Here is a 26,715-nt window from a genome sequence, read left to right on the forward strand (position 1 = left end):
CTTAGTGTGAGTTGGAATAAACCTATCAATGGCTTTTTTTGTTTATGTGTATCTGTGTTCATACGAAATTTCATATTTCATGCCAAGTAGGAAATGGAAAACTCCTAAAACTTTCAGAAGGGAAACTATTCTCATTTAAAGGCAGTTTGCCCCAATCTTAAGGAAACTCTGCCTGTTTTTGCTTCAGGCTTCCTTTTACAGAATCCAGAGGGGTAGAAAGTGATTTAGCTTCATCCTCAGCACATTGGGTGATGAAACTTCAGACTGAGTTTGAGACAGGTAGCATTCATCCACTCTCATTTTTAAGCTCCGTGGAGATAGAGACTTCACAGTCTGCTTAATAAACCACTTCCATGTTTGTTTGTTTATTTACACTGTCTGCTCAATTTTGCTGTAACCACTTGTGTGTTTAATAACCCTTACTCTTGGAATTGTTTTCCTGACTCTAATCCAATCACTCCTCTGACAGTTTAGCATTTTGGATTCTTAGATCTGGAAAATATGGAAAATAGACTTAAAGATCACTGTATTCATTTTCCACAAATTTGATGGATTAAAACACACAGATTAGTTTTCTTACAGTTCCGTGCATTAGAAATCCAACACAGGTCTCAGGGGGCTAAAATCAAGGTGTTGGCAGGACTGTGACCCTTAATGGAGGGTGCAGAGGTAAATCTTTTCCTTGCCCTTTCTACCCTTTAGAAACCGATCGAATGTGGTTTGTGGCCCTCTTCCTCCGTCTTCAAAGCCAGCAGTGTTGCATCTCTGACCATTCTTCACATTTTCCTCTGACTCAACTCAGCAGGGAAAGGTTCTCTGAGGACACGTGAATAGATTGGGCCCGCCCTGATAATCCAGGATCATCTCCCTATTTTAAGACTTTTAATTTAATCACATCTACAAGATCTTTTTCCATATAAGGCAACATATTTATAGATTCTAGACATTAGGATGTAAACATCTTCAGAGGGTGAGGTGGGGGCATTGTTTTTCTACCTATCATAGTTATCTCTTCCAACTCACTTCTCAAAGCTGGACTCCCTCCTATGTGACTTCTGACAGATGCTTACCTAACTCAGTACTTCCACTGATGTGGAGGTTGCTGATTCATGAAGCTGCCAAGGAGAATGTTGGCCAACCCTAAATGTGAGGAATTCTTCTGTTCAGTTACAATTCACATACATGGGTTCTTACCTTAAGCACAGGAGAAAACCTCATCTTGTATCCCCATAACACACCCACCACATGAAATTTTTAAAATATTTCAAGACAGCAAATGTTCTATTCATCAATTGAACATTTGAACACCTATGATATGTGGGTGCTATTCTAGGCTCCAGCAATAAAATGATTAATCAGCCAGACAAGGTTTACTACTGTTAATGTGACCTAATTCATCATTGTTTGCCACCTCTCTTCCTCAAAGGATGCAATGGCCAGTGGATTCATGGGTTCATCATCATCAATATCAACATTGTGATCTTTTGGTCATTTAGCATGAAACAAAAATCTATAAATCCAAAGATGCTGAGTCATATGAAATGTCGGAATAGAGTGACCATCCATAAATTAGTTCTGAGAATACAGAATCATCATCCAGCTCCAGTGTTCAGTAGGCCAAGTCTCATTAAAGGATGCCATAAAATGAGAACATTAAACACTAATAAATAGGTGATATTCCATGGAACAGCCTTTCCATTTAGAAAAAAAGACATTTTAAGTTGGAGGGCAGGAGTGGTTTAATAGATTGTTCAATACACAATGTTGAGATAATTGGCCATCTGTTTAGAAGGAAAAAAATGGCTAAGGCACATTCTTATCTCCAACCATTCATAAAAGTTAATTCCAGATGGATTAAATATATCTAAATGCATTCATTCATTCAACAAATAGTTATTAAGCCACTATCCTGTTCAAGTTGCTGTGGATAAAAAAATCACACAAAAATCTCCTTTCTTGTGGAGCCTACATTCTAGTGCAGAGTGGCGGTCAATTAATAAATAAGCAGCTTATTTATTTGATATGGTTTGGCTCTATGTCCCCAAATCTCATCTCAAATTGTAATCCCCACATGTCAAGGGAGGGGACCTGGTGGGAGGTGATTGGATCATGGGGGCAGTTTCCCTCATGCTGTTTTCATGATAGTGAATGAGTTCTCACAAGATCTGATGGTTTAAAAGTGCTTGGCAGTTCTCACTCTCTTTCTCCCGCTGCCTTGTGAAGAAGGCGCTTGCTTCCCTGTCACTTTCCACCATGACTGTTGAGTTTCCTGAGGCCTCCCCCGCCATGCAGAACTCAAGTCAATTAAACCTCTTTATAAATCACTCAGTCTCAGGTAGTTATTTATAGAAGTGTAAAAATGGACTAATACAGTTGGTGATATGTGTTATGGAGGAATAAAAGCAGGGAAGAGAAGTAGGGAACAGGAGTTTGCAATTTCATGCAGATTATTTAGGGAAAGCATTGCTATAAAGATGACACTTGAGTAAAGACTTAAATGAGGTGAAGAAGTTGGCCATGCAGTAATGGAGGGAGGATTTTCTAGGCAGAGGTAATGTGTAATAAAGGGCCCTATAATGGGAGCATGTTTTTTGAGAAATATTTAGCCTAAATGGCTGAAGTTAAGTGAGCAGAGGAACAATCATAGGAAACAAGATCAGAGAGATAGCTGGGGACGAGATCATGTAGAAGTTTGATAGTCATTTTAAGAATTTTGGCTTTTTCAAGTAAGATAGGAAGTTGCATTATATGATTTACATTTTAATGGAATCACTCTTATTTTTATATTGAAAATGGGCAAAGGCAGAAGCAGGGAGACCAGTTAGGAGGCCACCGCAATAATCCAGTGGAAAGAGAACAATGGCTAGGAACAGAGTGGTAGTAGTGATGGTGGTTAGAAGTAGTTGTTTCTGAATATATTGAAGGCAAAGCCAATAGAATTTGCTTATGGATTGGTTGTGTAGGCAAAAGAAAAAGAGGAGTCAAGGATGATGTGGCTGGAGAGTCTAAGATGGCCCCCAATTATCCCTGCCATCTGGTATTCATGCCCTTGTGTAATAGTCTTCCCTTGAGGGTAGGCTGGACCCAGTGGCCTGCTTCTAATTAGAATAATATTACAAAGGTGGTGGGATATCACTTTCATGATTAGATTATGTGATATTTTTACATCTGTCATACTAGCAGACTCTATTGCCTTCTTAGTTTGCATGCTTTGATGAAACAGGCTGCCATTTTGGAAAGGCCCATGTGGCAAGGAACTTAGGGTGGCCACTGGCCAACAACCAGCTAGGAACAGAGGCCCTCAATCCAACAGCCCTCAAGGAGCTGAATCCTGCCAAAAACAGGTGAGCTCTGAAGTAGGTCTTTCTCAGTAGAGCCTTCAGATGAGACCCCAGCCTTGGCTGATATCTTGTTTTCAGCCTTATGAGAGACCCTGAAACAGAGAACCTAGCTAAGACATGCTCAGACTCCTGACGCACAGAAACTGTAACATAATAAACGTGGTATATTGTAAGCTGCTAAGTTTGCAGTAATTTGTTACACAGCAATAGATAACTAATAAAAAGGCATCTTTTTGGCCTGAGTGACTGGTATGGATTTACCATTTACTGAAATGGGGAAAACTGGGTTAGGGGAACCAGTTTGAGCTGTGGCGAGATCAAGAGATCAGGCAGACATACTAAGTTTGGGTGCCTATTATACACCCAAGATAAGATACCGGTAAGCAGTTGGATATACAAGTTTTGCATTTGGGGGATATGTCTATGGATATAACTTTGGGAGGAATCAGCTTATAAAAGGTTTCTAAAGCCATGAAAGTTAATGAAATAATTAAGGCAGTTAGTGTACAAGAACAGAGCCTGGAAAAATTCATCATTAAGAGGTTAAAAAAAAAAAAGAGGAGCCAGGAGATTGAGAAGAGGTCAGTAATAAGGAAGGAAAGCCGGGAGACTGGTATCTTGGAAGCTACGGAAAGAGGATGAGGGAGTTAGCAACTGAAATCATGATGGTAGGTCAATTAAGATGAGGACTGATAATTAGCCAAAGGATTTAGAAACCTGGTAGACATTGGTGACTTTGATAAGAAAAACTTAAGTAGACTGGTGGGGTCTAAAGCCTGACTGGAATGTGTTCTAGCAAGACCTGGGGGAGAGAGAAGTTGGAAATATGGAATGTAGACAACTCTTCCAAGGAGTTTTGCAGTGAAGGAAAGTGGAGAGAGGGTATGGTAGTTGGAAGGGTAAGTGAAATCAAGAGAGAGTTTTTAAAATACCCTTGCATATTGAAGGAATGATCCAGTACAAGAATAAAAACTGTTGATGCAGGAGACAGTAGATATTTGTCAAAGCAGTTTTGCTGGATGGTTGAAGAATGGCTGATTGAACAAATGGAAGGGTTGATCTTAATTTGAAGCACAGACAATATGTGAGAAAAGAGCATGCATGGGCAGAGAAGCAGGTGAGTGGTAGATGTAGTAGCACAAGCTTGTAGATGTTCTCGTGTAATTATTTCTATTTTCTTAGTGAAATAGAGAGTAGATTATTATCTAGAATAAGAACGGAACAGAAAGTAATGGAATTTTAAATAATAAGATATAAAATAGTTACCTAGGATGACGGCACAAATGCACTAAGGAAATACAATATTACTGCTGGGAAGCAATAAGATTCCACATGAGATTGGTAATAATGAATTTAAATGAGACTAGTCGATATAGATGAGAACGGTCAATATACACAGATGGGTATTTTTCTCAAGCCATATTCAGGTGCTAGAAAGTGTGAGCATCAAATTAAATTTTAACAGTGGTTATGGTTTAGCCAAGTGAGTACAAAAAAGCAGGGGAGAGGCAAGAGAGTTGAGGGTTTAAGCAAGAGACTGGTAAGAAAGATTAACAAATACAAGGATAATATCTAACTCAGGTCCACTGTAGCCATTCTATCCCATCAAAAGGGAGGAGAAGAAAAACTGAAGAACACTTGTGAAGTTTACAGTCCAGAGGCATAGGCTCGCTAAAAGACTAATACCTAATAATAGGACAATGTAATGCTTCACCTCACCCTATACCTTATCATCACATCACTAAAGGCCCGTTTACTGCAGTTCCTTTTTACCCAGTTCATCATGTCCAGGTATCAAGAAAAAATTGCAAGACCTACTAAAATATTTGAAGATATAATGGCTGTATTAGTCAGGGTTCTCTAGAGGGACAGAACTAACAGGATACATATATATATATATATATATATATATATATGAGTTTATTAAGTATTAACTCACATGATCACAAGGTCCCACAATAATAGGCCATCTGCAAGCTCAGGAGCAAGGGGAGCCAGTCCAAGTCCCAAAACTGAAGAACTTGGAGTCTGATGTTCAAGGGCAGGAAGGGTCCAGCACTGGAGAAAGATGTAGCCTGGGAGGCTAGGCCAGTCTTGTCTTTTCACGTTTTTCTCCCTGCTTTATAGGCTAGCGGTGCTGGCAGCTGATTAGAAGGTGCCCACCCAGATTAAGGGTGGGTCTGCCTTTCCCAGCCCGTGGACTCAAATGTTAATCTCCTTTGGCGATACCCTCACAGATGCACCTAGGATCAATGCTTTGCATCCTTCAATCCAATCAAGATGACACTCAGTATTAACCATCACAATGGCCAAAAAACAGTATTTGAAGACAGAGCTGGCTTAAACCCAGATATAGCAGAAATACTAGAAGAAATATCATCAGTCTGGGGATTTAAAACAACTATGATTAATGGATAAAGTAGACAGCATGGAAGAACAGATGGGCAATGTAAGCAGGGATGGAAATCCTAAGAATCAAAATGAAATGCTAGAGATCAAAAATACTAACACAAATCAAGGCTGCCTTTGGGGGGCTTATTAGTAGACTGGACGCAGCTAAGGAAAGAATTCTGAGTTTTAGGGTATCTTAACAGAAACCAAAGCTGAAAAGCAAAGAGGACAAAGACAAAAAAACCCAGAATATTCAAGGACTATGAGACAATTATGAAGGTGTAACACACATATAATAGGAATTCCAGAAGAAGAAAAAGAGAAAGGAAAGAAAAGAAATATTTGAAACAATAAAGACTAGGATTATCCCCAAATTAATGTCAGATACCAAACCACAGCTCCTGGAATCTCAGAGAACACCAAGCAGGATAAATGCCAAACACAAACAAATTACACCTGGGCATATCATTTTCAAACTACAGAAAATCAAAGACAAATTAAAAATCCTGAAAGAAGTCAAAAGGCTAAGTAACTTGCCTAAGATAACACAATTAGTAAATGGCAGTTATAATTCGAAACAAGTATATCTGTCTCCAGAGCTAGTGGTCCTAACCCCTATATCATCATGGGGTGATAAGCCTCAACACCTCCCTTCTTACACACCCACACCCACACACACATACATACAATTTTACACAAGACTGCATATTTTGGTAACGTCTCTCAAAATGACCTTATTATTCATTTGACCCTGATTTTCAACCAGACATTATACATGATTTATTCATCAGCATCGTAATGAGATAAACCCAAGGTCTAATGGAAAAATTTCAAACAGACTGACATACATATAGTAGGAGACCCAAAAGAAAAACAGAAATAGACTGAGGTGTAAAAAACACTTGAAGATAAAATGGCCAAAATTTTCTAAAATTTTATCAAAACTTACAGATCCCAAAGGTTTACTAAATCACAAACAAAATACATTCAAATAAAACTATAGCTTGGGACATCACAGTCAAGCTGTAGAAAACTGAAGATAAAATCTCTTATAAACAACAAGAGAAAAAAGTTATCACAAACATACACTGCTTCTCATCACAAACAATGGAGGCCAGAAGTCAAAAGTATAAAATCATTAAAATGCTGAAAGGGAAAAAAAAACTGTCAACCCAGAATGCTATATCCAACAACAACAAAAACTCTTTCAAAAATGAGGAAGAAATAAAACATTTTCAGGCCGGGTGTGGTGGCTCATGCCTGTAATCCCAGCACTTTGGGAGGCCGAGGTGGGTGGATCATCTGAGGTTAGGAGTTTCTGACCAGCCTGGCCAACATGGTGAAACCGAGTCTCTACTAAAAATACAAAAAATTAGCCAGTAATCCCAACTACTTGGGAGGCTGAAGCAGGAGAATTGCTTGAACCTGGGAGACGGAGGTTGCCGTGAGCAGAGACCATGCCACTGCCCTCTAGCCTGGGTGACAGAGTGAGACGCTGTCTCCAAAAAATAAATAAATAAATAAATAAATAAATAAATAAATAAAACATTTTCAGATAACAAAAAGCTGGGAGAATCTGCCACTAGTAGTTCTGCACTACACTGTCCTTTAAGCTGAAGGGAAAGTATACCAGATAGAGATGCAAATCTGTAGAAAAGAAAGCAAGCCACCAGAAATGTTAAGTAGGTAGGTAAATATACAAGGCTGCATCCCTCTTCCTGTAATTTCCTTAAATGAAAACTGATTGTGAAAACAAAAACTAGCATTATAAGGTGAGTCTATAATGTAGGTATAGAAATCAAAGATATGATAACACAAATGATGAATGGGAGAATGGAATTATATTGCTTTGAAGTTTTTATATATATGAAGTGAGAAGTTTGAAATGGAAAGTTAAATATGGGAAGTGGGAAATGGGACATGGGAAGAGTGATAAGTTAAGGATGCTGAGAACTGCAGAAACTCTCAGCATGAATGACTACATCCAAACCCCTGCACTAAGAGATTTGGCCAAACTCTAACATGACTTCTGGCAGGCAAAGGCCCCATGCTCCTGGGATGATCCAGCACACTCTTGAGATCCTGCCTAGAAAAACTCAAGGCTGCCAAAGAATTTACCATTTGTTCCAGCCAACACCTGGGGAAAGGTCCCTGACCTCCCTTTCCTAGAGTATTTACCTTAAAAAGCTTACAACTACAAATCTTTTCTCTGCCCATTTGGGATATACATGTATCTCCTACAACTCAGGAGTGTCTTTCCCAAGGACCTAAAAACCATTCCTTTGAAATGTAATCATTAGAAAGCATAGGGCCTCTATCTCTCAGTCTCTGTGGGAAGGTAGAAGTCTAACTTTATAAATGGCAGTAAACACAGATGGCCTAATTATATTTACATTGGCCAACCCTTGTACCCATTTTTTGAAATTTTGTCACTTTCCTGACACTGCTCAAGCCCTCTACTTGCTCTCCCTCCCTACTCCTTCTCATGGGTCTTTTAAAACACCCAGTTACCTGTGTAGGAATCAGAATGGAACTCAGCTCTTTTCTCTACTGCAATAGTTACTGAATAAGATCCGTTTTCACCTGTTTAATTAATGTCCAACTTTATCTCTGAAAATACATTAGGCCGGGCGCAGTGGCTCACACCTGTAATCCCAGCACTTCGGGAGGCCGAGGTGGGCAGATCATAAGGTCGGGAGACTGAGACCATCCTGGCTAACACGGTGAAACCCCGTCGGTTCTCTGATCATATGGGAATTGAATTCAAAATCAATAACAATAAGGTTTTCAGGAAGCCCCCGTAACATCTTGGAAGTAAAACAAATCCTAAATAATTTGTAGGTGAAAGAAGAAATCATAAGATAATTAGAAAATGTTTTGAATTGAATAAAATTAAAAATATAAAATATCAAAATTTGTGGATGTGTATATATACATACATACACACATATGTATATATGTGAGAATATGTATGTGTGTGTAGTACGAAAGTATATGTGTGTGTATGTATATATATACATATATACACACATATATACACATATATACATATATATATACACATATATATATATATGAGAGAGAAATATTCATTTTAAGGAATTGGCCCATATGATTGTGAAGTTTGGTATAGCCAAAATTTGCAGTGTAGGCCAGCAGGATAGAGACCCAGGAAAGAATTACAGTTGTAGTTCAAGGGCAGTCTGCTGGCAAAATTCCTTCTTGCTCAGAAGAGGTCAGTGTTGGTTCTACCATCAACTGATTGGATGAGGCCTGCCCACATTATGGAAAGGAATCTGCTTTACTCAAAATCCACTGATTGAAATGCTAATCTCATCCAAAAAACACCTTCCCAGAAACATCCAGAATAATATCTGACCAAATAGCTGGGCACTATGGCCCAGCCAAGTTGTCATATAAACTAATCATCACAGCATCTATGAAAACCCTAGAGCTAACATACTTAATAGTGAAAGACTGAATGCTTTCCACTAACAGCAGAAACAAGGCAATGATGTCCATTCTCACCACTTCTACTTAACACTGTAATGAAGGTCCTAGATAGCGTTAAAAAGTTAAAAAAAAAAAGCATATATATTGAAAAGGAAAAAGCAAAAGTATCTTGATTTGCATATGACATTCAGTACCTAAAATATAATAAGAAATACTTTTAAAAGCTATTAAGTAAATTTAGCAAGGTCAGAGAATATAAGCTCAAAATACAAAAATCAATTGTACAGGTATAGGTAAATAATAAATGGTTGGAAATTGAAAGTGTGAAAAAATAACATTTACAATAACTTCAGACAACTTGAAATGCTTAGGCATAAATTTAACAAGATGTACAAAACACACTTAAAAATACAAATCACTGCTTAGAGAAATTTAAAAAGACCTAAATAAATGGAGATATATACCTATTGATAGGTTAGAAGATTCAATATTGTTAAGATATCAGTTCACCAAAGTGAGCTATAGATTCAGTGCAATCCCACTCAAAATCCCAATGTTTCTTTTACATAGACATTAACAAGCTGAGTTTTAAATGTATATGAAAATGCAAAGGACCTAGGGCAGTCAAAATAGTGTAGAATGACATAAGAATGACAATAGGACAGACTAGGAAGCCTAGAAATAGACCCACACATATATGTTCAACTAATTTTCACTGAAGAAATTCAGTGAAGAGGATAGTCTTTTAACATATGCTGCTGGTACAAATGGATATCCATATGCAGACAAACAAAATTTACCTGGATTCTTGCCTCTTGCCACACTAAAAATGATCTCAAAATGGATCATAGATATAAATGTAAAAGCTAAAAAACTAAATGAAAACAACAACAACAACAATAAAAACTGAAGAAAGTCTTTGTGATTTTTGGGATAGCCGAAGATTCTTAGGTACCACACAAAAAGCAAGGACCAAAAAAGAAAAACATTGATAATCTGGACTTCATCAAGATTAAAAACTATTTTTTCTTCAAAGATACTATTAAGAAAATAAAAATTCAGAGACTGAGAGGATAAAACATATATCTACAGACATATATTTGTATATGTATGTAGATATAAATTACAGTTGAATAATACTCCTAATACATAAAGAATTCTTGCAACTCAATAGTAATACAATAAACCAATGGAGTAAAATGGGCAAGGACACCTATAGAGAGAGAGACAGATGAAGATACATTAAAAAATAAGTACAGAAAAAGATAACTCTTATGGGTTAAATGTTTGTGTGTCTCCAAAATTCATATGTTGAAATCCTAACCCACAATGTGATAGTATTAGGAAGTGGGGCCTTTGGGAGTTTATTAGGCCATGAAGGTGGAGCCCCCATGAATTTGGGATTAATGGCCTTGTAAAAGAGATCCCAGAGAGCTCTCACCCCTTCCACCCTGTGGAAGAAGCCACTTATGAAGAAGCCAGAAGCGTATGAAGACAGCCATCTATGAACCAGAAAGTAAGCCCTCACCAGACACCAAATAAGCCCATGCCTTAATCTTGCACTTCCCGACCTCCAGAACTGTAAGAAATAAATATTTGCTGTTTGTAAGATACCCAGTCTATGGTATTCTGTTATAGCAGCCTAAACAGACCAAGGCAATACCTGACATCATCAATCATTATGGACATTCAAATTAAAACCATAACATTTCATATCCATACAAATAGCTAAAATCAAAAAGCCTGACAATATTGATTGCTAGGGAGAATGTAGAACAATTGGAATTCTCATCCCAGGCTTGGCTTCACAGGTGCTATGCTCAGATGAGCCCCACACTTGGTTTAATATTCTGCTGTGACTGTTTGAAATTCTTTTTTTTTTTTTTTTGAGGCGGAGTTTTGCTCTTGTTGTCCAGTCTGGAGTGCAATGGCACAATCTAGGCTCACTGCAACCTCCACCTCCCAGGTTCAAGCAATTCTCCTGCCTCAGCCGTGTAGCTGGGATTACAGGTGCCCACCACCACACCAGCTAATTTTTTGTATTTTTAGTAGAGACAAATTTCACCATGTTGGCGAGGCTGGTCTTGAACTCTTGACCTCAAGTGATCCACCTGCCTTGGCCTCCCAAAGTGCTGGGATTACAGGCGTGAGCCACCATGCCTGGCCTCAAATTCTTAATAGTTTTCTTTGAACTAGTGTTTTGTAAGCAAAGTCCAATAGGGCAATGGAGGATAGTGTGAGCAGAGGAGATACTCACAATATGTGTGCTGTTTCTTGCTGCCCCATTCAGATACAGTGTTTGCAGTGACCTGTGAGCATGAATTCTGATGGGCATAATGCATGGGAGTTCAGCAAGACTCAAAGTAAGTAAAAAGTAATCATGTTATTTTTCAAAAAATTAAAAATAGAATTACCATAGGATTCAGCAATTCTGTTTCTGGGTATATGCCCAAATAATTAAAAGCAGAGACTCTGGCATTGCATAACATAAAGATGAAACAGCAGTAAAATTCATGCTGATAATTAATAACATGAATAGCAAATAAAAAACACCATGACAAGTCAAGACTGCAGAAGAAAAAAGCTTTATATTTCCCATTATTTTAACAATGGACCCCACATTTTATTTTGCACTGAGTCCAGCAAATTATGTAGCCAACTGTCTTATACATCACTAGTAGGAACCTAAAATGGTCCAACCATTTTGGAAAACAGTTTGGTGATTTCTTGTTAAGCTAGCAACACACTTAATACATGACCCATGGGAGCCAGAAGCTGTTTGAACTAATTTGGTTACATTTATACACTAGTGAAGACTATGAAACAGATTTGATGATTGGCAGCCCCACAAAAACCAGGTGGAATGGAGGAGGGGTAATTCTTTCAAATGAATGGAGTAAAGGAAGCTGAGCAAGCAACAACAACGGAGGCAGAAGATAAATGGTGGGGGATGTTGGGGGAGGGGAGGAAGGAGGTAAGAAAGGTGAGAATATTCCATTTGCAGATGGCAGAGCTCAAATTTAAGATTCCTGCCAGCCTCAATAAAGCACTTGTTTGATTCATTTCTACATTAGGACACTATCTAGAGGAATGGCTTATTTAAGCAAAGAACTGCTTGTCAATTCCTGAGACAACTGAGCATGGATTAAATGTACACAACTGCATATGGGACTCTGATCCTGGGAGTATAAAATTATTAATGATTTTGCTCAAGAGTAGCATAATTAAGAGGCAGACATGGGCTCAGATTCCTAAAATAATAACTTATGGTTAAACGAGGCCCATTACATGCCATTATGTTACAACCCAAAAGTTTGGTTTCATCCTTTGAGAGCCAGTTGACTGATACTCAGTGTCCCAGCTGTGGATCTGCTTGGAAGCTGCAAGGACTAACTCCTTATTCATTATGGGGACCACAAAGAGAGGCTACTTATGAAGGTGTGTGGTTCTAGACCCCAGGATAATGGAAGAAAGAGAGGTTTGTGCCACTAGGCCCTTATTCTGAGAGCGGAGCCCTATCCTATCCATTTTGGCAGTCTGGCCAAAATGAAGCTAACAGCGGTAAACTTGGAGAACCGAGGCCTGTTTCAGGTGCTGCAGTGGCCTCTCAGATGACTTGGGCAAATGATCCATCTCTCTGTATTTCTGTTTCTTCCAGAATAAGCACAAGTAATTCTCAACAACCTACTCTTGAGTTGGTTTGAATATCAGATGAGACAATGAGCATGGAATCTCTTCAGATAAAATGAAATGTGATACAAAATTAAGATGATGTGCCAGTTATTATTCTTAGCGTTTCCAAGGGGGTGCTGCCACCCTCCCCTTCCCTTTCAGATTATTGGCAATAGGAGAGGATCAAATTAAGATCATAATTAGATGATTTGAGAAATTCACATTACTCTTTAAAATACTGAAGAATTCATTAAACAAAGATCAAAAAGTTTTGTGGCTATGCCAGGTTCCTGAAATCCTAAGAACCACTATGAATCCAGAAGAAGCATTAACTGTTAAAGCTCAGAGAGGAAATATTTTAGCAATGACACAAGGCAGCTTCTTATCTCTTGCTTCACAGCATCACTAAAAATAAATTTTAAAAAATACAAAACAAAATGAAAATAAAACTTTTAACTGATCCCCAGAAGAAAAGACTCTTCAGAAATGCTGACAGACAGAGGGTCAATGATCAAGAATAAAAATAGTATGGTACATTTAGAAAGGAAAAACAAACACCCATATCATATGGGCAGTTACTTACTGTGAACAAACCATGAACAAAAGTACCTCAAGGCTTAGGCAAATGGGCCACAAACTGGATATGAGTCAGCAACAAAAGTCCTTTTATTAATTAAGCTCAAGACTGGATACAATGTTAATAATATTTTATGCTGATGTTTATGAAGCCCTTACCACATGCCAAGGACTTTTAGTGTATACCTGTATTATCTTACTTAACCCCACTAGGTAAGTGTGATTGTTATTTATATTTTACAAATGGAAAAACAGACGACCAGAAAATTAAGGTACTTGCATAAGGCCTCCAAACCATTATGTGGCAATTTGGGCTATGAGCTGACATCTGTCACCAAAGTCTGTGTACCTAATCCCTGTTGTAAATTACCTCTCGAGAGCATCCTGTTCATACAGAGTGCAGATTGGGGTTCTCGGCTTTGACAAAGAGGCTTGGCAGACCTTAAGAGGATTCAGAGGAGAGCAGTGGAGAAGGGTTATTTAACCTGGAGAAGGGAAAACTAAGAGGTGATCCCTAGCAGTGTTAGCTTCTCTGATGGCAATTGGGATCAAGAAATAGACAATAGATTGCAGGTGGTTTGGGAGAGCAAAGGAGGATTCGGGCTAAGCCAGAACCAAATTGTGATTGTTTCTAAATGTGCTAAGGATGTTAAATATTTGTGGTAGTCATGGAGGCGCACCACTTAAGAGAACCTGCTGTGAGAAGCACGACTGACTGAGAGCCTCCAGTTGTCACACCTTTGGGTGTGACACAGTGCTCAGGCCCAGGCCATGCTTCCCCCAGGCTGCTCCTAGCAGTGACTACGCATAAAGGCAGTATTAGAACTGGGTCATTTCTGTCCAGTGGTGGCTCCTCTATGATCCTGGAGAACTCTCTTGGAACTACAATGCAGGCTGGGCGCAGTGGCTCACGCCTGTAATCCCAGCACTTTGGGAGGCCCAGGCGGGAAGATCACGGGCTCAGGAGATCGAGACCATCCTGGCTAACACAGTGAAACCCCATCTCTACTAAAAATACAAAAAAATTAGCCGGGCATGGAGGCAGGTGCCTGTAGTCCTAGCTACTGAGGCAGGAGAATGGCGTGAACCTGCGAGGCGGAGCTTGCAGTGAGCCCAGATCGCGCCACTGCACTCCAGCCTGGGCGACAGAGCTAGACTCGGTCTCAAACAAACAAACAAACAAACAAAAACTGCAGTGCAGTCTGAGGCTTTTCCTGCTCCAGCCTCCTTCCTTCCCTTTCTTCTCTGGAAGGTGTCAGACCCACAATGCAGCCTGGAGTTTCTCCTCACCTACTCCCGCTCCCTCCGCCTTTATCGTCAACAAGTGTTTCCCCAATAAATTTCCTGTATGTATAATCCTGTCTTGGTGTTCACTTCTCGGAGACCCAAACTGACAAAATATTGAGTGTGTAGAAAAGAGAAATAAGGCCGGGCGCAATGGCTCAGGCCTGTAATTCCAGCACTTTGGAAGGCCGAGGCGGGTGGATCAACTGAGGTCAGGAGTTCGAGACCAGACTGACCAACATGGTGAAACCCCCATCTTTACTAAAAATACAAAAAATTAGCTGGGCATGGTGGCGGGCGCCTGTAATCCCAGCTACTCAGGAGGCTGAGGCAGGAGAATCTCTTGAAACTGGGAGGTGGAGACTGCAGTGAGCCGAGATTGCACCACTGCACTTTAGCCTGGGCAACAGAGCGAGACTCCACCTCAAAAAAAAAAAAAAAGAAAGAAAGAAAAAGAAAAAAGAAAAGGGAAACAATAACTCCTTTGGTCTTTAAAAGCAGGCTTGGCAATTAACTGAGAACTTTTAAGTGCAGGTTCTCGAGAGCCCAAAAAGGATGTGTTTAGAAGACGTCCATCTTCTCCTAGGCCTGAGATTCTATAAGTCTGTACTCATCACCTAAATATAACACATTAAATGTTCCTAGTTTATTTCCATGTAAGAAGGGCCTAAGAAATATGACTATTCATCTAATTAAAAATGAGAAATGCCTGGCATGGTATTCATCTAATTGAGAGGTATTCAATTCTAATTGAAGTAGTTATTCTAATTGAAAATGAGAAATGCCTGACATGGCATCTTCACTGAATCTGCCGCTCTCTCTGATCTGAAACCTGCTTGACTCTCACAGATGCTATTAAAATTATTGCAAGGTGAACAGAGACCATACTCTGCAGACCATAAGCTGCAGAGCTGAAGCCTGGGCCCTCCAAAGCGGCTTGGCAAGTGCACTCAGAGTCCCTGGAGCAACATGATAAATTGGCCCAAACTTCCCCAAAGTCCTACCAAGCCAGATAGACCATGGCTCATCATTTTGTCCTGAATAGGTTAGAAGAGGTATTTCTCTGTATTGAGCTTCAGTTATTAGCCTTATAACACCAACAATTAGACATCTTCTGACAATAAGTACATGGAGTCAGAACTTTACAAAAGTCTTTGTAGTTAATAAAGACATTAAAAAATACAAGACTATTTTGCCTTGTTTCTAACCAGCCACATGACCTTGAATAAATTATTTAAGCTCTCCAGATAACCTAAGAAATTCTGAGAGTTGAGGCTCAATGTTATAAAATCACTGAAGTTGTAATCCTCACCCTGTTAAGGGGTCATTGTTTCTCAATAGGACTGGACTAGTTCAGAAAATGCCTTTCCATGGAATATATATCCATTTTCCTCAGGTGGGTGTGGTAATTGTTCCTCTCTCAGCATACTCCGTGGTCAAGATAGTGAAACCTTGCTTTTCACCTGAACAAACTGTTTAAAGAGTTTCATGTAATATATTGAACAGGAAGGTGTTTACTAACATCAGTTGCCAAGACACAAACAACTCTACTATCAACCACACAGGATAAACCCTCTTTAAGATTAAACCTAAATCCTTTCTCTTTGTTAAGAAATAAAATAAAAAGGCCGGGTACAGTGGCTTACGCCTGTAATCCCAGCACTTTCAGAGGCCAAGGCAGGAGGATCGCTTGAGTCCAGGAGTTCGAGACCAGCCTGTCACATGTCGAAACCCTGTCTCTACAAAAAATACAAAATTTAGCTGAGTGTGGTGGCACATGCCTGTAATCCCAGCTACTCAGGAGGTGAGGTGAGAGGATCACCTGAGCCCAGGAGGTTGAGGCTACAGTGAGCTGTGATCATGTGCCACTGTACTCCAGCCTGAGAGACAGAGTAACCCTGTCTCAAAAAATTTTTTAAAAATCTGAACACAGTTCAGCATTGAGCTTAATGCAGCATTAAAGTGTGAAGGGTTAACCTGCTCTACCATGCTTCAGTCCTGATTTGCTCTGCCCACAGTCAGAATAGCCACAGCCTGCCAGCCAGACCTTTGACTGGGGAACCCTTCCCATCTGCCTCCCTCCCACCACCCTCCCCCCGCCCCCCGTCCCTGCTGGTTGGGGGAGGGGAGCCAGCAGACGAAGTAGATGGATGCAGTGAGAGACAAGACAAAGAGCACACAGCCCAAGCCACCATCTGCCTGGCAGGGTGGCACGAGACAGAGTTTGGGACCCTGGTGTAGCCACTGTGGTTAAGCAGACAGTGTCTGCAGCAGGCTGTCGAATTTGAAATTTGAGAAAGGCAGGCTTCACAGAGTGTCAAACACTTGGGTTCAAGGTAAACTTGAACTGTTGAAGAACTCTTGCTCTGTTTTGTTTGTTAACTTTCAGGACCATTGGATTTTTCTGCTTTTGGCTGCACTTGAATAGTATTTCAGAAACATTGTGGGTTATATGGGTTATATACATTTTCGTGGACTGGCCTGGGAGCCTTTCCTCTCTTGCCTCAAACCACAAACATCTGATATTATTTCTATGGGAAATGTGTTTGAGTTTCAAAGAAAATCTTACAAACAAGCTTTTAATGTAGAAGCTATTTGTAAGCCAGGCTGTAACTATATACTGAAACTTCTATGCATTTGCTTATTACATATATATTGAGGGACCTACTATGTACCAGGTATCATGCTAGGTGCTGAGGATAACCAAGGGGTTCACAGTCCTTTGAAGAAGCACATAGATGGGGAACTGAGCAGGTCCACATTATGACTCTCATGGGCCCTCGACACTTTTCCCTTCATGGGCCCCTTCCTCCTTAAAAAAAAAAAATTAAAAATTTTATTTTACAATTGTGTTGGTATAAATACAATCCAGGTTGGATTATATTCTCTCTTGGTATGTGACTGGTTTTAAAAGAAATTAAAACATTTTCATGGGACCTTGAAAGTATCCTAGACCCTCAGTAGGCATTGGGCCTACTGAGCCTAATGGATAGGTTGGCCCTGGAGAGGAGGAGGGCAAGATGAGGACTTGCAGGAGTGACACCTGAGGTGACAGTTAAAGGACAAGCAGGAATTAACCAGAGAGGCCAGAGGGGAAAGGCCATTTTAGGAAGAGAGAACAGCATGGGCAAAAAAAAAAAAAGTATGAAAGGCAAGATGAGATACCCTGCGAGGGATCCTAAATGGTAAAAATGAGATTGGAAAAGATAGGCAGAGGCCAAAATATGAAGAATCTTGTGTGCTATTCTAAGAACAGTAGGAAATTAACAGGGACAGCTGAGGAGTGACAAGTCGAAATGAGGCTTGTAGAAAAATTACACTGGAATAATTGGAAACAGAATATGAGACTACTTGAGAGATGATGGCAAGAATCTATGTGAGAAATAGTGACAACCCTAAGACAATAAAAATGAAAATAACAAGTATTCCAAAGGATGCAGGTTGATTCATTGGGTAGGAGGAATGAGGAAGAAGTCTGGGTTCCTATTTGTTCCCTTCTTAGCCCTCAAACACACACCACCTCAAAGCAGCCGGCCATCTCAGATATGGGAAACTGCTGGTCTCACTTTTTGGCCTCATCTCCAAGCCCTCCTATTCTGACAACATCCTAAACTGAGTTCTCAACCTATAAGGCTTATCAGTGTCTTGGTCACAGTTTCATATGTGACCCTTGACTACACCAGTGCCGTGAATATGGGGCACTCCTGCTACCCATTCTGGCCCCTTGGACCCATGCCAGCTAAGGCAGTCCCACCTGGCCCCCACATGGATGCAGAGCAGACTTTTCTGCCTTGCTTGAACTGGTGCATGGTAGAGGCATTGGCTGTGCTAGGAAAAAGATGACGAGAAGCCGTTGTGGGGAAGATGATCACTTCCAGTCCAAATATGCTGAATTTGAGGTTCCAAAGGGACAACCTAGTAGACATTAACTAAGGCAATCACAAATGTGGTCCTAGAATTCAGGAGAATGTGCTGGAATGGAGAGGAAGATTTAGGTGTGTGCAGAAAAGAATTTACATGGTAGGCCTCAGGCTGGCCCTAGAAAGGCTTGTTTGCAAGGCTGGCTCTTAGCTGGCAGCCTGGAACTGGATTGGGGGAATACTCTATTCCCTGAGAAGGGTGGACCACTGTGCCTAAACTGTTTGTGCAAACAATATAGTTTACGCTGAACACTTGCTTTCCTCCTGGGAGTCTGGAATTTTGGTATGTGCTAGGCAGAGGGTGCCTGTATGACCAGCCCCCAGTAAAACTTTGGGCACTGAGTCTGTCACGAGCTTTTCTGGTAGACAACACTTCTCTCATGTAGCCACAGTTTGATGCTGGAGGAATTAAGTATGTCTTGTGTAACTGCTGGAACAGGACTCTTGGAAGCTTACCTGGATTTCTCTAGACTTTGTCCCATGCACCTTTCTCCTCTGCTGACTGTGCTAATATCTTTTCCCTGTAATAAATCTTAGCTGTGAACATAACTCTATGCAGATTCCTATGAGATCTTTTAGTGAATCACTAAATTTGGATGTGGTCTTGGAGACCCCCAACACAGAGATTTATCAGGAACACCTAGTCATTCAGTGTTGGGAATAAAACCTAAGTGGACCCCTCCCAAGTTACATGGTTGCAATGGACTGGTCACATAATCTGATCCCAATTGGTTGGAGTAAAGAAGGTCATGCTGCTCGATCCTACAGACAAAAATGAAGATGCCTTCTATCGTACAATGCACTGGTCTGAAATGCAATGAAAGGACAAGGGTGACATTCAAGGGAAGATTAAAGAAAGACTCCTAACTATTCCAGAGGCAAACTCTATGTGGCTAAGAGTTAGAGTCATAGAAAGATCCTCTTGACAAAATGCTAAAAAAGAACAAACCAACAAAAGACCTAAAGATTGTGAGGACCATGGCTATTCCTTTAGCAAATTGAGAACAAGACAAGATTTCTGGCATTGGATACAAGATCCTAAATACAATTGTTAAGAAACTAGTTACAGTTTTAAGGAAAGTGTATTGTCAAAAAGTCCCTAGCCTGCTGTATAGAGACCTGTGACTGTCCGGCATTATGGTAGACCCTGAACCAAGCCCCAACATTGAAGTGCCAAGATCAAAGCCATTCACCAGCATCTCCTCAAACACCTGCCTGCCATCACCACCACAAGCACCAGTAGGAAATCCTCCCTTGGTGCCTTTTCTGAAGGTGGTTCCAACAATTTATTCTACATCCAGAGAAGTGAGGCAACAAAGAGAATGCTCATGAGACCCATTGTTTCTATCATTCATCCTGCTAAGCTTGCTCAGCGAGATATGCTATTATATAATCTGTACCAGTAATCAATGTATGGCACTTCTTTCCCTGTTTTTGTTTGATTTTTATTCCATTTCACTGTATCGGGTAGGCAGGAGAAGCTACTTTTATCATTTATCCCATAATCTGCAGAATGGTGAGAAATCACAAACCTGATCAGATCCAAGCTAATGGAGGAATTGACACTACCTAGAAAACCTGAACTCAGAGGGGCTAAATTGTGTCACTTCACAGTACAGAAGCTGTATGTGATTTTGGATTGTTACCCACTGGGGAGAAGGTGAGCACATTTGGAATTGCACAGCACATTTGGAATTGCACAGAAGGTGGCTGGATTAGGATTAAGTAGGAGCATTTTTACAATTAAATGTGTGAGAAGATGTGAGATATATATATATACTGGGCAGCCAAGAAGTTACTCCATCTTCAAATGAGACATTAACACAATAGAGGAAAAATATGTCTGAAAGTCATTATTTTCCAGAAGAAATGTGAAGTTATTTTTAAAAAGGAATAAAAAATATATAGGGGCCAACTCAGAGTCTTCAGAGATTTAATACTCAAACAAAACTTGCTGAAATGATGGATCTCCAATGATCAAAAGGGCAAATATATTCAGGGACTAACACACTCATACTCACTGAAAATAACTCGCAATCTGTCTCTAGAGACTAAAGAAAAAATCACCACTGGCAGCCATCATCATCTTTTGAAACGTGGGATGATGTTCTCAACGATAGATGAATCTGGCTTCCTGGGAAATCATCTCCTAATACAGATATGCCAGCTCTCTGATTTCCAGTGTTGCACAGGACTGAATGAGAGACCCCAAGTGAGCCACCTACTACTGCAAAGTGAATTAACACCCTGGCTTTCATGTAAAGTGCTGTTTCTAGTTTCTCCTCCCCTGACCACAGATTATTCCAATGGAGAGATGCAGGAAGATTAAAAGTTCATTAGATGTTCTTGTCTGGGAGTAATATACATGAAAATGCCTCAGACTGAGCTTGTCAACTCTGGCCCTTAATGCAGCATCTTCAGATGCCTCATTCATCTCTTTCCTGGATTCATCTTTATAATACAGATTCTGTTATATCTTTTAGGGGCAACCCTTCTCCTCCATTCATGAGACAGAAGGATGTATTTGCCTATGGAAATTAGGGTAATCAGACATATGATAGAACAAAGTTGTAAAATTAGAAAAATATCTTTAGGAGGAATTAAATTAGACTGAAAACTTCGCAAGGCATTTCTACTTCTCCAGAATGCAGCATAGCAGGAAAAGCAGGAGCTTTGGAGGCAAATAGCCATGTGATTGACTCCCTAAACTCTGCCAATTACTAAGTTAGGTAGCAAAAATACTTCAAGGAGAGCTTCAGAGGTTTAAATTATGAATTCATGTTAAATATTGAAAGGAAAATAACCTCGTAAGAGTGATAATTAAGTAAGGGTCATAATGCTGGCTGAAACTAAAAAAATCTAGGAAAGGAGAAAACAGGGTAAAAGGCTGTAACTATGTGAGAGGGCGGCTGGAAGCTGGCAATCTAGAAATAGAAGTTTGCCAGACAGCCACACTATAAAGAACAAGCTCTACGGACCTGACATGGAACATAATATTCAAATGAAGGATTTCTAACTATTTGTTCTTCTCTATATTGGAACCACAAAGGGTATAATCATTGCTAAATAGAAGCTATAAATAGATTAATGGGCCTTTGTATTTGTCATCAGCCTTGTTTATTGGGAAATGAATGAAAATATTAAAGAATATCCTTTTTTATTCCCAACTGGGTTATCAATTTATGAAATTCATTAAGCTGTACTGCTGCCTTCAGGGAATTTTCCATACAAAACACAATCTACTTCTGTTTCAAATGCCTATATGGGATTTCTTTCCATGCTAGTAACATTATCATGTCTTGCAAAGGACTAAGTCAAAGAATCAATATGCCTTTATTTTTTCTGTATCCTTACTTTTTTCATTCCCCTCTTCCTTTGTCCTCCTAATTTTCCTATTGCATCAGGCCCAGGGAGGTAGAACTTCCCGAGGAATATCCCATATAAGAAATAAACGGGCCAGGCATGGTGGCTCATGCCTATAATCCCAGCACTTTGGGAGGCCAAGGTGGGCAGATCATGAGGTGAGGAGTTCCAGACCAGCCTGGCCAACATGGTGAAACCCTGTCTCTACTAAAAATACAGAAAATTCGCCGGGCGTGGTGGTGCATGTCTGTAATCCCTGCTACTCCGGAGGCTGAGGCAGGAGAATTGCTTGAACCTGTGAGGCAGAGGTTGCAGTGAGCCGAGATAGTGCCACTGCACTCAGGCCTGGGCAACAGAGTGAGACTCTGTCTCAATAAAAATAAAAATAAAAATGCTGGATTTAGTCTCTCCTCATACTGGGGGCAAATTTTAACACTAAAATAAGTGAGATGTATGAATTAAGCTATGTTCAAGATGTTTAAATTGGCATACCTTGTAACTAATTTGTGCTACCTCTCCCTCCTCCACCTAGGTGATTCTCTCTTCCACCTCTTCATACTGAACTAGAGACCAAACAACGTCTTTTTTTAAAAACCAACATTTTTACACCCTTCTCTTTCCTTTCAGTTTCATTGCCACCATTCTAGGGTAGATAAGTGATGACAACTGGTAATAAAAATAATGATGTCTTTTATCACAATAGTTCTCTTATTGGTTTCTTTGCTTCCCATCTCTCTCCATTCCATTGTGTTCTATATGCTGTAGTAGACCCATCCTCCTGGGCCATGAAAAATGATCCTACCCTATGCCACTAAAATCAAGAGACATCTAACATCTCTATAAGGTAAGATAAAAAGTCCTTAGTTTGCTATGAAAAGCCTTCAAATCTGATTGAAATCAACCTTCCCAGTCTTAGATCCTCAAACTGACCTACATAAATAATTTACTCCAAACAAAGTCACAACTTTTATGAAAACCTTTTACTCCATGCGTTAAATGCACTCCTTAACATTCCTGGGCATGCATCTAACCTAATGAATTGAACATAGTCACCAGTCAGAAAGGAAAATTAAATGTGGAGATATTTCTAAATCTCACAGAATCTGGCCTAAGTACTGTTCTTGTGATTTTGCCCAAACAGTATCACCCCAAGAAAATCCTGTCATATATTAATAAGCAAATATGAAAGTAAGAATAATAATTCACTTTATCAATTGATTTTCAGTTTCTAAGAGCAAATATGTCTTTTCCATGAAGCCAGGGACTTTTGTCTGTCGTCTGGGAAATACTCTATCCCATAACACTGCCTGGCATCTAGTATGAAATATTAGTGGGGGGTGAATAAACCACAGTGAAACAACAGAAAAACATAGTTCACATACAGTCTTTGTTTTAATGTTTATTGGTAGAAACAGATCTTCAATGTGTACTTTGTGTTTATATAAACTCTACATTCTCTTAAAGGTTTTCGTTTTGTTTTCACTGGAGATTTTTAGCCTCCAAGTGAACTTAACATATTGCCTATGCATCTGATTCTTTATAGACTTTTAGATTTTAAAACTAAATTTGAGAAACCATGCATACTGTATACCTTATTTAATAATCCAAAGAATTGTTTGCACTTTCAAAAAAGTTACAAAAAGGCTGAACACAAGTTAAATAACCTATATGATGTAAATTTTCCATTTCTGAATACTTTTTCAGTATTATATATTGCTTGCTGTCTAATAAGTTAGATTGTCAGAGACGCTTCAGTAAATTATCTCTACTTTAAAATTATATCTGAATCCCCTTTCTCTGAGATGAACTTGCCAATATTAAACATTGTGCCATATGCAGTATTAGCCCAAAAGCTTAAATAAGAACCAAACTTGTAGACTGAATATTTTAACCTTAAAATTATATACCTATATATACACCTATGGTATGCTGCATATTAAATTTAACATTTCAAGTAACATATATATAGCAAACATTCAGCCAAATACTCTTTCATGAAAAGATACTGTCCTTAAAATAAAAAGTTAATGAAAAGCTTATTTAGACACAAATGTCTAGATATAAGTACTAAGCCTATGAAACTTGAAGCTAAAGTCTGCTGTACTATTAAGAAAAAGAAGATTGATTCTTAACCTACTGAATTGTGCAGATACAAAAGTGCTTAGCATGACAAAATTACCAAAATAAAAACATTTTAGAGGTTATTTGGTTCTAGCAATATTAACTATTCTGTATTTCTGGATAATTTAACATTTGTATTTTAAATTTTATATAAATTTCTTTTTAACAAGTTTAAAAAAGCACACAAAAAATAGTTCAAACTATATATAATCTGTTATTTTTCATCCTGGTTAGCTAATCACAAATAACTCAGCAAAACAATGCTTGAACATTCAGTTCTACTAAAAAACAGTATTTGAGTAGATCCCATCACCTTACCCATTGTTTGCTATGTTGGACCCTAAAACAGGCTGCCGACAGATCGGACAAGTGCAATTCTCTGAGAGCCATCGGTCAATACAATGAATGTGAAATTCATGCATGCAAGGTAATTGCCTGAGCTTGTTTCCAGTTACATAGTCACTAATACAAACACTACAGATTTTACCTAGTTCACTATCAATACTGTTATGCTCATAGTGCCGGGTGGAAAGATTGTCAATCTGCTCTTTGGTTAAACCACGTATTCGATCATCATCATCACTTTCATTTAGTAAAAAAAAGTGAGCAAGGCGAAGAATGGGTAGTGTTCCAGTTTCAACTAAATTGTTTGGATTTCGCAACTGCCTGCCACCCCTACTGTCACTGTTTCGAGTATGAGGCTGGGTGGTCTCGTTTTCACCATGCATTTCAGTGCTGTCTCCTTGGGCCTGCCTGTCTTGAGAGGAACCTTCCCTGTGCTGGCTCCTGTTGTTATCTGTACCTAAGTTACTCAGTTCTGAGTGCATGTCTGGTAAATGCTGGCCATTTCTCTGAAGTTCTGACTCAGAATCGGCCTCCATTAGAGAACTCAGTTCTCCAAACCCAGTCATGATCTGCCTTAAAATTGACCGAAGAGCCACTGATGATGGCTCAACAAGCTCATTCTCAGAAATCCTACGAAGAGGAACTGTTATGGTACTAACATAGGTTCGAATACCTGACCGCTCTAAACGAGAAATGGTTCGGCGAAAGCCCCCACTATTGCTTTCAATAGTGACTGTATTTTCTGCTAGCCCTACTCTGGATCGAGTTCTATTTGCAATACTATCCCGATCTCTATTTTCTCCAGGACGGATCCTTCTCACTTGAAGGTCCAGTGTGATTGTTGGATGTCGTCGTACAGCAGTTGAGGATCTGCTGGATTCTTCTCCTTCTTCTACTGTTATTCTTGACACAAGCCTTGAATTAGAGAATGGGGTATATGCAGTACCTCTGCGTTCTCGTTCTCTATCTTGCTCTAAAAAGACTCGAGTTCTACCTCTCCTCCTAACAGATCTTCTAGTGGTTTGCTGTACTGGTCTACTTTCCCTTTGGGAATTATGATAAACAGTGCCACTCTGTCTCTGAATTGGTGAACGGCTTCGACTATTGGAAGTAGATCGTAATCTTATTGGCTCTAATCTTTGATTTGTATTCCTCACTGTAACATTACTTCTAGCCCCATTTTCCCAAACATGTGCTGCTCCAAACCGTTGCCCCTCCCTTTGCCTGAGTTCACTACCACCTGATTGGTTTGTGTGACTACTGAAATTAGTGCGTGAAGCGTTAGCTCGAGGAATGCCAGCTGCTCCCCCAATTCCATTTCTTAACCTTCCCAATGTTGAGAAAGATCCTTCAGCTGGGTTTTGCCCCCTTGAAGCAAGCCTAGTCCTTGGAATGTTGGAACTACTACCATTGAAATTCACTGAGGTTTGGCTTCTTGTTCGCCTAGCCACAGGACTAGTTGACCTTTGTTGCCTATTTGCAGTATGATCTCTGTTACTATCTGAAAGTGGAATGTCTGTATAATCTTCTCCATGAATTTCAAATCCTCTATTTTCATGATTTACGTGGATTTCCAAACTAAACCGAAACTCTCCATTGTTCGGGTTTGTTCGACTCACAGCTCTCCAAGTTTGGTTCCCATTTTGTCCACTTCGAGTTGCATTTCCTGTGCGCCGAAAGGTGTTCAACCATTCTAGAAGAGAATCTTCATGTGAACTTTCTCTAGGGACTTCTGAGTCTAGAAAGCAAAGCAAATCAACTTAAGATCAATTCCTAAGACACACCTTACAGCTTTATTGAAAACTTGTAAGAAAAACAAAGTTTGTAATAAATTAAAGAACATCTGTGGATTTTAATGAATGAAAGATGGCAAAAAGACAACTTTCTAAAAGAAAAGTATGTCTACTATAAGCATATTATAAAAATTAAATTACTATTTACATAGTTACAAAGCTTTAAATACTATTTATGCAACGCTATGGAGAAATCCTCATTCTTACTTTCTATCTGCCCATTACTAGCAAAATACTAAGGCAAATGAGAAACATATCCACTACCAAAAGTTTTCATTTAAATTGCTTTATCAATATAGTAATATCAATAAAATACAAAGACAAACTTTATGTAAAATTTGTCCTGTATTTGTGGAATCTTTCTGGAAAAGCCAACTCAGTCATTTTTGCAACTAGGTATTTCTGTAATCTTAGAAATTTTTCCTATTTCTCAGGTGCTGCCAAAAATGTACACAT

General features: G+C 39.4%; 1 protein-coding gene across 26 annotated transcripts in view; it reads right to left on the minus strand.

The window, feature by feature from the left end:
• The window catches only part of RNF6 (ring finger protein 6), a 127,713-nt gene that overhangs the window by 93,755 nt on the left and 7,243 nt on the right, over positions 1-26,715 (minus strand). For 12 of the 26 annotated variants that reach the window (XR_010150399.1, XR_010150401.1, XR_010150404.1 and 9 more), the window contains one exon: positions 26,086-26,204. Coding sequence is in view for 15 of the 26 variants with exons in the window: in XM_016925087.3 (XP_016780576.1) it covers positions 26,086-26,204 (119 nt within the window). In the remaining 11 variants the exon portion in view is untranslated. Of the gene's footprint in view, positions 1-23,386; positions 26,205-26,715 lie in introns of those variants that run through there. The other 14 variants (XM_016925086.4, XM_054665132.2, XM_054665130.2 and 11 more) reach the window with 2 other exon arrangements.

This window comes from Pan troglodytes, chromosome 14, assembly GCF_028858775.2.
Source record: "Pan troglodytes isolate AG18354 chromosome 14, NHGRI_mPanTro3-v2.0_pri, whole genome shotgun sequence".
NCBI lineage: Eukaryota > Metazoa > Chordata > Mammalia > Primates > Hominidae > Pan > Pan troglodytes.